Genomic DNA, 18,459 nt, shown 5'->3' with positions numbered 1-18,459 from the left:
GCAGAAGGTATTTGAATTGTTATTTAGCACATGAAGTATTTGGGGGATTTTCTCTTTCCAAAGGATAGCCTGTTCTCTCTCTCAGATACATCTCATTTGCTAGACATAAGTTTTCTTTCAGATGGTAACATCCCAATTTATAATAACTATGTTTGGGTTTGCAAAAGCTTTAAAGGTGAACAGTTTTATTTAAATTTTACAATCTATACTAGCCACGTACATTGACTTTTATGGTAATTGTGTACATTCTCAGCTTTTTGAGATTGATATCAGAAACAAAGTCTCTCTCACAAAATGGGCATGCAGGTAGAATATTGGGATTATTCTCCTTATGACATTTCATGTTTTATCTTTGTAACTGCTTTTCAATTGCAGTGGGAGATTGCCTCACAAATATAGTAAGGAACACCAAAATCCTGCCAAATACACAATTCCTAGTGAATTCAGGGGCTTTTCTCATGTTTATTCTAAAACTAAGAACAGAGTCCACTTCATTTTGCACTGAAGGAGAGAAACAGACCATCTGAAAAACTTACTACATAGAAATGTTTTCCTGTAGAGACAGTTATAAAGGTAGATTGTTTCTGTTAGCCCAATTTTTAACATCCGAATTACTAAAATTGGAAGATAAAAATATTACAGTATAATCAATAAACAGAATTAAAGACATTTTATATTTGTCTTGAATACGTGAAGAAAAGCAGGTTTAAATTTGACTCTCTTTCCACAGATAAACTCATTTCCTGGCTCCCTCACTTTCTTCTCTGATGCTACCTTATCTGCAAGCCTTTCCCGAGGATCCTATCTAAAGTAATATCCTTCTCCCTGGCCATTATCTATGCATTATCTGTCCGTTAACCTCCTTTTTTTCCTTCGTAGTGTTTATTGCAACCTAACATATAATATGATCTAATTACATATATCTTTTTCTCCTCTCTCACTAGAATGTAAAATCTAGAGGGCACGGACTTTTTCTGCTTGATTTGTTGTTGTGGTTTCACTTCGATAAATGTTGACTTGAAATTAGGCAGTAGGGGGTTATAAGTTATAAAGATCCTTGTCAAAGGTTTTTGAGGGCGTGTCTCTCAAAGGATGCTTCCCAGATCGCCCACATTAGAATGTTGTTAAAAAGCAAATTCCTCGGGGTCCAGCAGTAGTGTAGCGGTTAAAGTTCGCGCACTCTACTTTGGTGGCCCGGGGTTCACCGTTTCGGATCCTAGGAGCGGACCTACTCACCGCTCATCAAGCCATGCTGAAGCAGCATCCCACACAGAGCAACTAGAAGGATGTATAACCATGACATACAACTATCTACTGCGGCTTTTGAGAGAGGAAAAAAAAAGGAAAAAAGGAGGTAGATTGGCAACAGTGTTAGCTCAGGGCCAATCTTTCCCCAAAAAGAAAAAAAAAAACAGCAGATTCCTTCGCCCCAGAATAGCATACTGTAATTAAATTTGTTAACTCAGAATCTCAAAGTGGGAATTAGGAATCTACATTTTTAATAAGCTCCCTAAGTGATTTCTATGCACAATAAAGTTTGAGGACTGATACTTCAGGATGTTGTAACACTGTTTCATATTTGATTTCACCTCAGAATTTAGAGTTTTCTTTTCTTTGAAGTATTTTTTAGCACTGCCTTTACAGTTGTCAACCCTTAACATTGTATTTTGGGTTATAGTTGGAATGAAGGGAAGGCAGGAGAGAAGTGAGAAGCAGATTCAAATACTCACATCTTCACGTGGAATACAACTTGCCAGTAACTGGTAAAAAGTGAGAGGTGGGGTTAGGGGGGTGGGGTGAGGAGACATAGTACTACATGTTCACATTATTCCTCTGAAAAAGAACGGAGAGACCTTGATCATGAGTTTGTCATAGGATATTATGCAAAGCAATGTCTATTTTTAGATTAGTTTTTACATTGTTTAAACTTTTAATTAGAAAATTTCTAACATAAAAAAGTAAAACAGAATATTTGAACCCTCATGTGCCCATTATCTAGTCCCCAACAATATTTATTCAGGGGTGGTTCTGCCCCATCCATACCTTCTGTATACCTCCCTTCTGTATTATTTTGAAGGATGTCATTGACAACAGATTATTCTGTGAATGCTTCAGTTTGTAACTCTCAGAAATGACTCTTTCGTTTAAAATGTAACTACCATACCATATCAAACCAAAAAAAGTTTCTTAATGGCAAATATCCATTGTTCACATTTCCATTTGTTTCAAAAATCATAATTTAAAATTTTTTATATAGTTTGTTTGAATCACAATCCAAACAAGTCCACACATTGTGATTGGTTCATATGTCCTTTGCAGATTAGCCTTTCTTTTCTTCCCCTCCACTCTTCTTTCTTGCAATGATTTTGTTGAAGAAACCAGTTTGTTAGTCTGGAGTCTCCTACGGTCTTGGATTTTGCTGATAGCATTCTATTCTTTTGTCCTCTGTATTTCCTATAAATTAGTAGTTGGGTCTAGAAGCTCCATCAAATTTAGGATCACTTTTTTTTGGAGGAAAGATGCAAGACTACCTCCTTAGGTAATGTTGGATTCATTCATCAGTTTCTGGTTTCATGTTGTAAAACAATTATGAATTATTAGATTTAACATGGTGGCACAATATAATTTTGCTGAATTTGTTAAAATGAAATGTAATGAGTGGTGATTTTATAATAAGGTTTTTATTTTCTTTACATTTAAAATTCATGTATTGAATTCTATGACAAGTAGTCTTTTCTCAGTTTCTTCCTCCAGTGGATTTTAGAACATGGAAGTTATTTCCAGAGCAAGATACTTGATTTATAATGTGAGAAAATTGGTTGTAACTTAGAGTCATATTAAAGCATTAATTCTATGAGTAATCCCTGTTACATAGGGCTAATATGTTAAATAGCATCAAAATTTTTAAAAGCCTGAAGTTAAAGACTCCTCCGCATGTATCCATTTAAACCTGTTTGTATGACCTTACGTTATATATCAGCTGCTGATAATAATACTATTCTTGGTGTTTCTTATTTGATTTTTGGGAGCAATGGAAAGAGATCCAAGGTTAGTTCTCATAGCATTGCTCTGCACTATGTCAGGTAAAATATTAGTATATTAATTGACCTCATAGCCTTTTGGTTGATTTTTAAATTTTGTGTTTCTCTTTTAAAGTTCAGTATGAATTCCAAGCCTTTATAAGGTTTAAAGTTTTTAAGCAGAGTTCTAAAAGACCCTCCCCATACAGTACACAAAACTGTGTGTGTGTGTGCACGTGCATTTTAATTTTTCTGGAAAGAGGGTGCAAAACTTTATTAGGTCAGCAGAGGGGCACAGACCCAAAAAAAGTTAAGAACCTACAGAATTAACAGGTATTCAATGAGTTATGATAATATTTGGTTGAAGTGAAGAAAATTCCAGTTTAACTAAATGAAGGAAAAATTAGGCCTTTCAATAGAAATAACAGAGAATCTGAATAGTAGCTGAAGATAAATATATTATGCCTGTGTTTATAATATTAGATGTTTAAAGAGACTTGTTTAACTCTGACCTTTAAGTAATGGTTTTGCTCTGCATTAAGTTAGAGGAAAAATGGCTTAGAAATAGCTTTTTTCTTGGTATTCTAGAACTCTGAAGGAGTTAATGTATGACTTACTGTACTGGAGATGTCATACCTTTGTGAGTAAAGTAAGTTTAATTCTGGTTTTGCCAGTGACACTTGTGTTGAATTGGACCTTGACTTTCTCTAGAATTCCGTTTACAGTCGTTGGCAGTTAACTTTATCAAATTCAGAACAATTTCAAAACATCTGGAATGCCTTCTTCTCTACTTAGAAGTCTCTTTTTTCTGTGTCTAGTGAAATTCTAATTATTATTTGAGACTCAGCCCAGATGTCACTTGCTCTCTGAAGCCTAATATGGAATTAATTGCTTTTTCCCCTGTACTCCATGATTCTTTGTTTTGTATCTGTTTATAGCACTTAAAAAAAAATTATGTTAGAGATGTATCTGTTTCCCTATCTGTGTCGTCATCTCGATGAGGACAGAGGATATGTCTTATCCACCATTGCATCTCCAGGGTCTTAGGCATACATAATAGTTGTTTGGTAATTCTTGAATTAATGAAATAAATGAGCATAATAAAAAATCAAATGAATATTCAGTTACATCAAGTCAAAATTTCTGCTTATTTTTTAAGACTCGGCAAAGTTGTCATCTCCTCAGGCAAACAACTTTGCGCATCTCTTCTTCTTCTTTTCAGCATAGGTTAAATATATTCCTCTGTTCTTACAGAACCCAGCTTTTGGATTTATATGATTTGTATTGAAGTTTTTGAGTACCATGATATTGAAGTCATCTGTTTGCATGTCTGTTTGCCTTACTAAATTTTAAGATTGTCTTATGTATTTTTGTATCTCTAGAAACCAGCTCTTCAAGTGCAGAGAATCTCAATAGATATTTGTTGAGTTGAATGCGGATACCATATCCTACTTTAAGGAGTGGATACAGTATTTAAAAGCGTTTTAGAAAGTAGTATATGGTTAATGTAGTAAGACATACAGGTACAGTTCATTATATTCAACATACATTTACAGTGCTTATTTGTTTGATAGGCACTGTAGAGGGATTCCAAGATAAATATGGAAAAATAGGAGTTGATAAACTAAGTTGATATAGAGGTCATTTGAGGCAACAAGAATAGCATACTCAAAAGTGCAAAGGCAAAAAAGCCACTGTATATAGCTAAGGAATGGCCAGTAATTTAGTTTGGCTCGAGTGTAGTTATATATAGAAGAATAGTGACAGGTGTGACTGGGAGAGCTAGATTATGTAGCCAGGTTACAGAGGGCCTAATATAGTGTGCTAATAAAGAGTTTGATATTCCATATTAGTGAGTTATTATATTAAAAGCTTTTAAGCTAGAGAATTACAAGGGACACATGTATGAGATGCATTAGAGGAAAAGACTAATGTCAATTTGCTCTTTTTCCATCCCTTAGTTTTCACCTTCTCTTAATTTTAATTTTGCATTTGAGTGTCTCTTAGGTAGCAGATTTAGTGAAGGATTATATAAACATATATCTGGAAAAATTTATATTAAGCAGAAATCCTAGAAAGAAGAGAAAGACAGTACTTTCCTTTGCCAAATAGTTTAGATAATTTGCTAGGTTTAAATATCTAATTTAGGTTGGACTTAGTTGTTTTGTTTCTTTAATTGAATAATTTCAGTCTTCTCCCAATTCTGAGGGAAAAAAAATTATATTAAACACAGAATTTAAAGTTATTTTATCTACCAAGTTATTTTCAACAACTTTCTTTGCCAGTAACCGAAAAAAGAATATGACAAATATGATTAATAAATTTAAACACATATTGACAGTATCAGCTGGTATGCTTAATTTGATAACTTGGTTTTTATAAACCCAAGTCTGTATTTGTAACAGATAGATACTTATAAGAACATAGTCTTAGAATCAGTAACATAACATGCTAAGTAAGAGGTTTTTAGAAACAATTCACTGTGACAATATTTCAAGGTAATCCACAGAGTACTGAACAAGTATGGGAACCATGTATGTCCTCCAGTTTATCTAAATCCATGATTATGGTGCAATTGCCAGTACATTAGTAATTTCCTCTATTAATTCCATGGTAGGAAATTTGGTTGGTAGTGAAATTTAAGTCAAAGGTTATTAGTTATAGTCAAGTCTTATTTTAAAAAAAGTTTCATGGCAAAAGTGTGTAAATTGTAGGATAACTGACATCTATTTTTCTTTATTAGTTTAAATCCTTTTTCTATGAATAGTTAACATTTATTCATTTCTTTTCCATATGCTAAATACTGTGCTAGGCATTCTACATGCTCTTTGAAGAAGATTTAGAAAAAAATAGAAAATTGTCAAAAAATTAAAATAAAAGATCACCCATCCCATCAGACAGAGATAATCACTTGGTAGCCTTCTTTATCTCATCTATACATGTACATATGTATTATTTATTCACACCAAAAAAATTTCAATACAAAATTTGGATTTGCCATATATACAGTTTTATATCCTGCTTATCACCTATTAGATTTCATTTTACTTGTTAATAAACTGTTGCATATGAATGCTGTTACATTTGAGATTATACACTAACAGGATAACAACAGTAGGACCCTGTAGTGTGGTTTTTCTTTTGTTTTGCTTTTGACCCTGTAGTTTTTTCTTCTAAAAATTTATTTTCTTTGCCATGTGGATTAGCTATCTTTTGCTTTGTTTGGCTACTAACAAAAAAAACGACAGATCGCTTTCACTAAAAATTGGCCTAACTCATTAAGAAGTAGGTTGAAGCCATCAGTCACGCCATAATGAGTTTATAAGATTTATAGTAAGAATATACCTTAAATATATATTTTAATGTTTCTAATCACACAAGCTAGCTAGCTTTCTAATATTTTCATTACTCTACTATGTTTTATAGCTGTCTTTTTCAATAGTACTCATGATTAATTTGTCAATCTAGAGCAAGGAGTAGAAACAGTACCTCTCTTGGCTGCCTTTACCACACAAAAGCCTAGCAGAAATTTTGAAATTACATTTCATTTATCATAATTTTAGTAATAGTTAACATTTATTAAGTGCCATTCTATGTCACTCTGTTTAAAGGACTTTACCTGTATTAAGTTATTTAATCCACACAGCAACTCTTGAGGTAATTAATGATTTACATAACCTGTTTTAAAAATGAAGAAATGAGACACATAAGATTAGTTTGCCGGAACTAGTTAGTGGCAGGACCTGGATTTGATCCACACTGTTTGGCTCCAGAGCCCAGGTACTTAATTGCTGTGCTGTGCTGCTTATGAACAAGAGCTGTAGGGATTGAGAGAAAGGAGCCTTTCTACTTGAGAGAGAGGCTGGGGAGAAAAGGATCATAAGAGATTTCAAGGATGAAGGAGCGTTTAGATACCTATGGTGGTAGGATTGACGGTATTTGCAGTATAAATTATTAAAAATAATTATGCATATAAAACTATTGTGAAAATCTAAAGGAAGTAGTTGAAGTGTAACTGTACTATACCCGGACTTTGTGTAGCAATCCAGTGATTAGTGTTTGTTTCATTATAGTTTATTTATTTAAATGATGTGTATGTCTGGTGGCAAAAATTAAACAGTGCAAGTAGTGCTACAATAAAAAAGTCTCTTTCTCTCACCAGTCCCCTGGTCCCCTACTATTAAGAGGCTACTACTGTTACTAGTTTCTTGTATTCAATTGGGTGTCTAATAACCATCTTAAATTTTAACATGTTCAAAACTGAACTTTTGGTTTGTTGTGTTGTTTTGTTTAGAGTCCATTTTCTGCCCAGCAGCCAGAGTGAACTTTAAAAAATGTGCATTAAGAGAAGTCAGTACCCTGCTTAAAGCACTGCATTGGCACTTAGGCTATGTAAGGAGCTTGACTTACTGTTGTTTACCTACTTGCCAGGCGATTTCTCACCTCAGGGCCTTTATATTTTCTTTGTCTTTTATCTAGAATACTATCCCCAAGATTTTTTTTTTTTGGTTTGTTTGTTTTTATCATGACTGTCTTCTCCTGCTGTCACTTCCTCAGAGTAATTGTTCTTGACTGTCTTTCACAGAACTTACAGTATGTAACTTATAGTTAGAACTTATGTGTGTATGTATTTGTTTACTCAATTTTTATGTATTTTCTTACTAGCATGTAAGCTCAGTGAGGACAGGACTCTGGCCTGTGTTGATGCCAACACCTAGTTCACTACCTATGAGTATTTAATTAATATTGAATGAAGGAATAAATGATTGAATGAACAAATGAATGAATCTGTCTGGAATTTGTTTTGGTTAAGCAGTGAGGTTGAAATCCAGCTTTATTTTTTTCCTCATATCCAGCCAGTTGTCACAGCCTCAGTTTTCTCCATTGCTTTGATATACTGTTTTTATAATACATTAAATTCCTGGATCTATTTTTGGACTGTCTCCACTGTGCTGTTGGTATGTCTAGCCATTCATCTTATGGTATTAAGCTTCTTTATTACTGTAACTTTAAAATCCGTCTTAATATCTGGTAGGATGAGTCCTCTGTCAAATGATTTTTATTTTTCTGAATTTCCCAGAAATGAATGTTTCATGTATTTATTTTTCCATAAAATACTTTTTAATAGTTTAGTATACTTTTTGTTTTCTTTTTTTTTTTTTGAGGAAGATTAGCCCTGAGCTAACATCTGTTGCCAGTCTTCCTCCTTTTTTCTCCCCAAAGCCCCAGTATATAGTTGTATGTCATAGTTGTACATCCTTCTAGTTGCTCTATGTGGGACACCGCCTCAGCATGGCTCGATGAGCGGTGCTCAGGTCCCACGCCCAAGATCTGAACCGGCGAACCCCAGGCGCCCAAAGCAGAGTGCGTGAACTTACCCACTATGCCACCGGGCCGGCCCCTTAGTATTCTTTTTAATAGTATATTTTTTAATGGTACGGTGAATCAACATTTGCATGCATGTTTTGGTCACTTGGTGTAAGAAATATGTGAGAGAACAATAGAAATTACTGGTTTGTGGGGAATAAGAATGATTTTCTTCCACTTCTTGGAATGAAAGTTGAAAAGAGAAGTTAGTAGCATTACTTACTTTCTGTGGACACCACAGTATCCGCTTGCCACATTCTACTAATTTCAGTTATGTCTTCAGCTCTTGCCAGGTCCCTCCATTTCTTTGTTACGACCTATTATTGCAGGTAGGCAGGGGCAAGACCTGCCCTAGCTTTCCCGTCTTTTCTCTTTGTGCCATTGTCTGAATCTGAAAGTGTCCTGAATTTACAGTCCTCTACTTTAAAGGCTCATCAGTACTTGGCAAATATTTAGAGGAGGTGGCCAAGAACAGGAAGCCAAGGTGTCTACCTGCCCACTTTGCACACTTGTCACAACTCTAGCGTCTTCTAAGGAACATGAACATAACTGGACTATTTGAAAGTTAGTGACCTAGGAAACCTTCTGTTCTGCCTGCACTGAGAACTCCTGATTGCTTCTGTATGGTAAGGAATAGCTGGAGTGGGAGTAAGATGTTCAGCAGAGCAGTCCTAATTTATTAAAAATGCTTATCAAAGTTGTTGGAGGTTAGTAAGGCACTTTTAAAATACCATTTCTGTGTAAATGAAAACTTTATATTTACCTTTATGCCTTCCTTAAGTTAGGAAGACAAAATCAAGAAATGGAAATTTATTCTAAGCAGAATGTTTGGTTTTTAAGAAACCAGTTATGGTGGTCTTTAGTTGTTCTTTTGGGAATTAAGTCATTTATTTGGTGCCACTTCAGATAGGAACTAAGGCCTCGAAAGGTTTTTTAATTTATAAGGTGCTTTGCAATTAATCCCTTATTGAAGTTGCCCTCTTGAATTTTAATAATGAATGCCTTCTTGCTTAATCCTTGGCTTGTACTTAGTCCTTTCTCCGTGTTTCTGGAGAAATAAATAATTTAGATCACTTAGTACTTAAAACTTTTCTCCTTTGGCCTCTATATGCTATTTCTTAACTTTAGAGTCTTCCTTTTCTTTGGCTGTGTTTTTCCATATAACTGTGGATAATTCCTAAAAATATGCCTTCAGATCTTATCTCCCTGTATATTCCTCTGTGGAGACATCATTTATTTTTTATGACTTTATCACTAAAACTCTCAAATCAGTATCTTGAGCCCTCCCTTTGTTTTAGTTTCATATTTCTTTCTGTAGAACTTTTCCAGTTGGTTGTGCAGCTGTTATCTCAAAATGTTAAAAAACTAAGTGTATTTCTAACCCAGATCTCCTTCCCAATTTCCTATTTTTCTTTCAACTTTCACATTTTTTTCAATGTGAAACAATTTCTGTTGTTTCAACTTGAATATATCAAAGTCATCTTTGATTTTTATACTTTTCATTCAATATACGCAGTCAGCATGTTCATTGCTGAATCCCTTTTGCTTAGTAAATATTTTGAATGAATGAATTTGAATAATATGAATGAATATTTTTCTTAATTACTATTCCTTCTCCTCTCTTTTCCTAGTGATCCAAAACTGTTCTTTCCACAAAGTCCAGTTCAAGTTCTTGGCAAAAGAGTAATCAGATGGTATAGAGAGGTTAAGTAAATAAGAACTGAAAAAATATCATTTGAATTTCATAACTAGGAGATCTTTTGGGAAGAGTGATTTCAGTAGAGTAGATGCAGGCAAATGCCAGATTGAGGTGTGAATGAAAGGTGAAATGGACCAGCAGTTTAGATGTGACTCTTTTTAAGGGGAATGGTTTGTTTTTAGTATGAACTTGGACATATTTATATGCTAAAGGCAACTAGCAAGTAGAGGTTAAAGATGTAGAAGATAATTAATGAAATACAAATTCTGAAAACCTATGGCAGGATTAATTTTTGATAAGGGGATGGGAGGCACATTTTTTCACTGCAATTTAAAGTTGCATTCAGATAATTTTGTCTTTTGAGAAACAAGAAGTAATGGAGCTCTTACTTAAAAACTACCATTTTCTCTGTGAAATAAGTGGTAGGCAAAGTCAGCTACTAAGTGATAAGTAGTAGTGGGATGTAGCTTTTGAATATTGATGGCATTTGAAATTGCTGTTATGGGGAACCAATGAGGGAGTTGACTGCTTTCAAACTTAGGCAGGATTGAGCCCAGTTTAGGTTATGTAGATAACAGACTACAAGGTGGTGATTTTTTCCTGTAATGTTTAGTAGTGAAGGTGTGGGGGTGAAGGAGCTTTTGAGTGAGATGCAAGAGAGAGATAGGGTGCCTGAGACAGAAAGATAATTGGTCAAGGGAGATGAGATAAGAGAAGAGGTTAGTTATGTATGATGGATCCCAACTAGTTATCTATGTGAATAGCTGAAAGAAGCTAAATCATGTTAGAGTAAATGAAGGAATCAAATAAGGGACTGGAGGTCTGGATGAAGATGAGTTAAAAATGCAGGGGGAATAAGAGTAACAACTGGGACAATAGAAGGTGAGGAAGATCAAGTAGAAAATAAGTTTAATAATCTGTGATAAATGCCTTTTTTTGTAGGTATGAAGACTTCTTTTTTCTGAAAACTCTTTTGGGTATCTGATATGTAGCTGCAGATAAGAGCAGTGGTCTCCAAACTTTTATGATCTTGCTTCCCAAGCAGAAAAAATTTTGAATATGTACCCCCAATGTATGCATATTTATTTATAAATTATATATAGATACTTCTGTACTATTATGTTTTATATATTGTTAAACATTAAACTAGAGATATTAAAATGAGAGATTAAGCATATTAAAAATAATTTTTAAATACAATTTATTAATGTTACAAAAAGTTATTTTTGGTGAGAACATTGTGATACTTCACTAGTTTTGAAAATCTTGGTCTAATGCTTAGCTGTAGAGCTATTAGAAAGGCTCATTTTAAGTTAGGTTTATTTTAGTATTTGGTTTTAATGACTGTTGTAGTTCAGAGCTCATAAAGATACATAAAGCCAGATGGAAGAAGGGCATGTCAGGCTGGGTTGACTACATCATGATGCTTATCTATCAAACATGCAGAAGTTTTTGTTGAAATCCACCAGTAAAAGTTCTGTCTTTCCTAATTTCAGTTAGTTGCTGTGGAAAACTAATACTAAGATTCTGCTGTGCTGGATAATCTGCATTTGCCCCTCCAAATCCATTTTCCACCCTTGTGCACTGTGCTCTGTGCCCCAGGAGGCTGATATCTAAGGACTGCGTCAGCTGGTCTGCCTTGTCCTGTGACTTCTGATTGGGTTCAGTCAGTGGGAGGCACTGACAGGAGGACAGAGAGGTAGGGATATTTATTCTAACACCTTCCTCCTTGCTGGGCTGCAGCTTGTCAGTAACTATGCTCTGTTGTTGTGTGGCCGTCTTCTATAGTTACAGCTCTCTTGATTTTAATAACTATTTCCTCTCCTTCCCCTTTTGGGCCTAGAGTGATAATAGCTCCTTGGCTAGCCTACGAGGGCTTCACCATCCCTCCCTAGTTTCCCTTAACCTTGCCTGCACATTTGTAAATAGTCTCTTCGTTAAACATCACCTCCTTTTTTAGTATTCTCTTTCTTGTTAGGACTCTGAGGGCTATAGTTACATTTTAACATATTTTAAGTAAATGAGTTAAAGAAGTGACTGAACCTCTTCATTTAGAATATTTTTAAGCAGATTATTCTGTTTCCAAGTTTTAATTGTGTAGATACAGTTTTTATTGGTGACACATTTACGTTGTTTTGATAGCAACAACAAAAAATCACATAATACTGGAAACCTTTCCAAATATCTGTTTTTAGTAGGGGGCCAGTGTTAGTCCATATATTAACCATAAGTAAAGTTTAATGTCAATTCACTTCCTTCTTAATACTTATTTTAATAATTTTAAACAGAATTGAGCCTCTAAATTCTGAAATTTGGAATGTATTAACAACACAGAAAAGACCCTTTCATGCTTTGTGGAAAAAAAAAGAAAAGAAAGGGTAACTATAAAACTCAATGAATCCACCCTAGTTATTGCTTAGCTTTTGCTTATAGTTAGCGATCTGTTATTTTCAAACTAATGTCAGATTGATTTCAGGAAATAATATTTCTAATAGGAAGGAAAAATCTTGAATTTTAGAAAGGGAGATTATTTTAGTGTATTATTTGATCATTGATTAATTATCTACTTAGAGATGAGACTTATTTTTATTTTATTTTATTGCAGTTTATTCTCTGATAAATGAAACTCAAGTACTTAGTAACGATGTTTAATCTAGATTCTTTTACTATGGACAAAATGAATGCCCGGAATTTTTCAACTTGAATTGTGTGTGTAAATTTAAAATGAACAATGGGCTTGTGTTTTTCCAAACATCAAATATTTTAGGCTCTGGAGATACAGCCATTAACAAAACAAAGTCCTTATCCTCCTGGAGCTTTCATTCTGGTAGGGAGATGGATAATTACCAAATAAATAATTATATAATGCAACGTAATGATAAGTAACATGAAGAAAAAGAAAGCAGGATAAGAGGTTAGAGAGTGGCAGGGAATCGTTTACTAGTTATAGTGGTCAGGGAAATCCTTTCAGATATGCTGGATTTGAACAGAGATTTGAATGAAGTGTTAGCGGCTAGCCATACAAATCTCTGGGGGAAGAGTGCCTTACAGGAGGATCAAGTGCAAAGCAGATGTTGATGTGACTGAGAGTAATAAGGAGACTTTTGTGGCCAGAACACAAAGAGCTAAGGGCAGAGTGTTAGAAAATGAGGTGTGGAGAGGTAGATAAGGGCCATATCACAGTAGGTCTTATAGGCCAGCAGAACTTTGGGTTGTATTTTAAGTGTAACTGGAAAGTTTTGGAGGAGTCAGAGCAGGGGAATGATGATCTAATTACCTTTTAAAAGGATTACCTGGGTTGCTGCATGAAGAATAGACTATTGGGAGATCAGAGTAGAAGCCAAGAGACCTGTCATGAAGAGATTATAATAGGCTAGGTGAGAGTTTGAACTCGTACATGTACACAGACACACATAACTACTCGGTGCCTTGTGTATGTTTGCATATAGATATGTATAATTCCTTTTGGGTTAAGAAATATGTTTTGTTCAGAAACTTCTTTTTTCCCTTCAGCAGTGTAATATGGACATCTTTTACAGTTAGTACATACAGATTTACCTCATTCCTTTTAATGGATGAATGGTATTCCATGTTGTTGTGTACATTACTTTAATCTGTCTTGTATTGAAGGACGTTTATGCTTCCAGGTTGTTCTTTTCACATAATAAATAATACTTTGTGTGTGTGTGTGTGTGTGTGTGCGTGTGTGTGTGTTTTAGCTCACAGTTGTAGGGCTATGTCTGATAAATTCCTGGAAGCATAATGGGTCAGAGGATATGTGCACATTAAATCTTAATGATTATTACCAAATTGGCTTCCAAAAAGCCTGTGCCAATTTTTGCACGTCCACTAATGGATGAGAATTTTTCTTTCCTTAGACGTTTTCCAACACTGAGTAATATTAATCTTTTTAATCTTTACATGTTGATATGAGAGAAACATCATAGTTTTCTTTTTTGTATTTTAATTATGAATGATAAATATCAAAGCTTATAGATTTTTATTTCTGATCAGTAATAAAGGATATTAATTTCTCTTTGGTATTTATTCTGAAAAAATACTGTTTGAAAAAACAGTTTATAACTTCATTTTCTCTGCTTAGAAGACTTAAAGAGTAAAATTTAGTTTTTTACTTGTTTACATAATTTAGCCATGTGATTTACTATTTCCCTCAACTCTCCTTATCCCCAGTGCTCTGCATATACTATGACCTCTGAAATATCATCATGTTTCAATTATGTTCAATTCATTAATGTTCTCTTCCATTAGTATTGGTGAAGAAGTAATTAAAATTACAGAACTAGTTAGTTCAGCAGTAAAAACACTATACTAAAATGAACCCAAATGTACCCATACAGTATCTCTTATTGCCAGTCAGCTTATTTTCCTTGGGCCCACATTCCTTACTCCCAGCCCAGTTATGCTACTACACATAAAAGAATCACAGCCTGAAACAGAATGGATAGATTAGCCCAGATTCTTTAGGATTACTGGTAAACCAGTTTAAAAGTTCATGCCCTTCCTAAAGCTGAATCAGTTAAAATATTATTTCCTTATAACACAGAAAACACATAATAGTGCCACAGTTAAGTAGAACCTTGCAGTCATACCGTTCATGGGGCCTAGATGGCCCGAGACTTATGAAGTTATCTAACTTAGAGTAATAAACCACTGTGAACATAGTCCAAGATGGACAGGAGTTTGATTGTATTTCGTGCCATAAAGGTTTATGTTTTGATGAAACTTGAGCCTATTTTATATTAAAGAAAGCCTATAGGAAAGCAGGAAAACATGACTACAAGGTCAACTTTTAATTTATATAGATTCTTATCCAGCATATTGAATGCTTACTTTGAGTATTGACTTAATTTTGCCATTGTGGAAACAACATGTACAAAACCTTCAGAGGCTCTGGCATATCTTACAAAGATAGAACAGCAGATATTTTCCTTGATGCTTTTTGAAAGTAACCCTTACATAGATACAAATTCTGAAGTCAGGTTTTAGTCTAGCCTTTAAAACTTTATAAGATTAATGTATTGTTTCTTTTTTTTAATGTAAATGGTTTTAATCAATTATTTCAGATTCATTAGGGGACTTATGGATAATTAAGCAAACTGCTGAGAAACTTTTTCATCAATATCTTTAAGCATTAGATTAGTATCTTAGTGTATTAATAAAATATCATAGAGTAGGGAGACATTTGTGGTGAGCTTGAGGAGGAAATCTAAGTCCCTAGATTCTTTTTATAGTTTAGTCAGAAGGATTCCAAATTTACAATTATTTATTGTAATACTTACAACCTAAAATTATATATTGTAATGCTTCTTTTTTTAATAATTTCTTCAGTGTTTATCATAAATTTTCTCTCCCAAAATGTTTTTGTATTATTGCACATTTCCCCATACCAGTGATAGGTAGTTTGAAATGTTTGAAGAGATGTAAAGATAAGCTACATTTAATTTTGCAAACAAGAAACTTTTTTTTTTTCCATTAAAGAGATAGTGCTTTAGTCCAAATTAATGCTTTGGTTTTATATTTTTTTAAATGTAGGGAAAGGACTATCGCACAGACTGATGTTATGGCAAGAGTAAGGAAAATTAGAAATTATGTAGGGAGGATCAAAATCTGGAGCATAGCTAAGTAAGATTTAACTAAATACTTTTTATGTAGTTAACAAAAGAAATTCTTCTTAAGATGATGGTTAAGGGGGTTTCTTGCTTACCCAGAAGATTTGACCTTGTGAATTGACTTATTCTTCTCCAAGGCACTTGAGAGAAAAGACAACGATAGCAGTTACATCTAGAGGCTCTTATGGATTGGAGGATGAGAAGGGAACTGCATGTACTTCAACAAGGCGTCGGTCAACACCGCGAAGTTTGACAGGCTTGACAAGTGGAGTTTTTGAATCTATAATGGTTCAAGTTTTGAGACAGGAAGAGCAGCTGAGAGCAAAAGAAGAAAAAAGGTAAATGTCAAAAAAAAAATTAAGTTTCATTTTGTTCAGATTTCCAGGAACTACATTTCATAGAGTAGCTGTGTAACTTGTGTGCCCATATCAAATTTCTGGGCCCATTTTAGTAGTGTTCCAAAATGCGTTGTCACCAAAGTATGAATTCATAATGAAATATCACAATGAAATTTGTTTAAAAATACAGTTTTAAATTTTAAATCAAATTACATTGAAGCTATACAAAAATAATTTTTATTAAAGATTTCAGAATGCTTTCTAGATTTCTAGAAGTATTCTCAAATGAATTATAAATTTTAAATTAAAAGAATTTTATGTAGATTTGTATAGCTTTAGAATAGACTCACAGACCTTTAAAATTCGGAGAACTTCAGAGATTATATGGTTCAAAATGACACATAGGTTCACCTCTGCCAGTTCCTCCATTGGTGTTAATTTCCTGGATAACTACGCTTACTCTGGGCTCATCAGGAAGTTAAGTTAATTGTGCTCAATTAAGTGTTACCTTTTAGGGTCTGGGAGCATAGATTGATGGCATTTATATAACATTTTATTTATAACAAAAGAGACTGGGGTCCAAAGAGGTAAGTGATTACTCAAAAAAGACCGATGATTTTTATACTAAATTAAATTTCAAACTCTGTTAGGAGTGATTGCTGATATAACAGGGAATTGCTAATGCTACTCAAGGGCAATTTATAATATATTGTTGCTTCTCTTATAGAAATAAACGTAGCTTGCTTTGATATTCGTAGGATTAAAACTCAACCGTGAGACTTTCTACCACCATACTTTTTATAGTAGCGATTAATTGGGAACCCATTGTAGAAAGCGTTTTTTCCTTGTACAGAGCCTCGGAACTACTTCTGCTATAGGAAAGGGGATTTTATGGAAAGGGGTAAAGATTAATCTGACAGTACTGTACAACTGAAATGGAGAGAAATTGAAGAAAAGGAATGCTTGTAGGAAGAAGGCTATAGTAGTCTAGATCTCCACTACTGGTGACCAGAAATGGGGAGAAGTCAGATTGTCCTGGGAGCAATCAACAGGAGTTAGTACCTTCCTATAGGGGAAACAAAGGAAGAGACAAAGATGAGTCAGGATGTAGTTGTAGTAATAGTGATAGTAGCAATAAAAAGAAGATAAAAAAGAATGATTAACATTTATCGAGCATGACTATCTGCCAGATTTAACTCTAAGCACCTTATGTATTCAACATTTATCTTGGGGCACAGAGAGATTAAGTGACTTGCCGAAAGTCAAGCAATGTTGGAGTGGTAGTCAAGATTTGAACCCACGAAGTTTGGCTCTAGAGCTTGTGCTTCTAAGCAATATGCTATCCTTGTGACTTGTAAAATGATGGAACCAGCAAAGAAAATAGAGGAACTTGAGTCTATAATGTGGGGAAAGATCAGTGAACTCCAGTTTTTAAGTTGTTTGAATAATAAGGGAAACATTTAGGCATCCAAGTAGGATTGGCTAATAGGAGACTAGAAATATGACTGAATCTTTTTCTTTTCTCCAATTTTACATATATTTATGTGTCCAGTGCTTCACCTCAAATTAACATAGGTGAATAAGTCATGGGGAAAGGTCCTCCATTAAATGTCTTAGTGACTATGATAATTTAATGGAGTAATATGAATTAAGCTTTCTCTTTAGGTATGGTGTTAACTATTTCTTTTTTAATTATAAATATTTTAAGCATGGAGCAAAGAATAAATAAAATTATAATAAAGACCTATGTACCCACTACCTAGCAATTTTAAAGAAATTAAACATCAATATAATCAAGATTCCCTGTGTTTTTTCTCTGTCCCCGGAAGAAACCACTACTCTTACTTTATCATTGCCATGCATTTTGTTATTGAATTTTAAGAATTCTTTTATATATTCTGGATACAGGTCCTTTGTCAGACGTACATGCATTGCAAATATTTTCATTTTCAGTGTTTTTTGAGGAATAGAAAATTTTAACTTTGTGTTCATTGATTTTTTTTTTTTAATGTTTTGTGCTTTTTGTGACCTATGAAATCTTAGCTTACCTAAGGTTATGAAGATTTTCTCCTGTTCTCCCCCCCAGAAATTTCTAAGTTTTATTTTTTGTGGTTAGGTCTGTGATGCATTTGAAGTAAATTTTTGTGTGTGGTTTGAGGTAAGGATAAAAGTTTTCTTATAGATAGCCCGTTGTTCTGGTATCATTTGTTGAAAAAACTATTTTTTCATCACTAAATTACTTTTGAATCTTTGTTGAAAATCAGCTGAACATATATTTGCGAGTCTTTCTGAACTTTCTGTTATGTTCCATTTATCTATAGATCTATCCTTATGCTAATACTATATTGACTTGATCATTATAGCTTTATAGTAAGCCTTGAACTTTGGTAATATAAGTCTTCCAA

At 34.0% G+C, this 18,459-nt stretch overlaps 1 protein-coding gene across 4 annotated transcripts in view; it reads left to right on the top strand.

The window, feature by feature from the left end:
• The window catches only part of KIAA2026 (KIAA2026 ortholog), an 87,676-nt gene that overhangs the window by 7,696 nt on the left and 61,521 nt on the right, over window positions 1-18,459 (top strand). For 3 of the 4 annotated variants that reach the window (XM_058565768.1, XM_058565766.1, XM_058565765.1), the window contains exon 2: window positions 15,854-16,054. The exons of the other annotated variant lie outside the window; for it this stretch is intronic. In XM_058565768.1, coding sequence (XP_058421751.1) covers window positions 15,854-16,054 — 201 coding nt within the window. The remainder of the gene's footprint in view (window positions 1-15,853; window positions 16,055-18,459) is intronic. 4 annotated transcript variants of the gene reach the window in all.

This window comes from Diceros bicornis, chromosome 22 (genome assembly GCF_020826845.1).
Source record: "Diceros bicornis minor isolate mBicDic1 chromosome 22, mDicBic1.mat.cur, whole genome shotgun sequence".
NCBI classification, from domain to species: Eukaryota; Metazoa; Chordata; class Mammalia; order Perissodactyla; family Rhinocerotidae; genus Diceros; species Diceros bicornis.
Note: the sequence above shows the minus strand (reverse complement) of the source record. Positions and strands in the feature narration are given on the sequence as shown.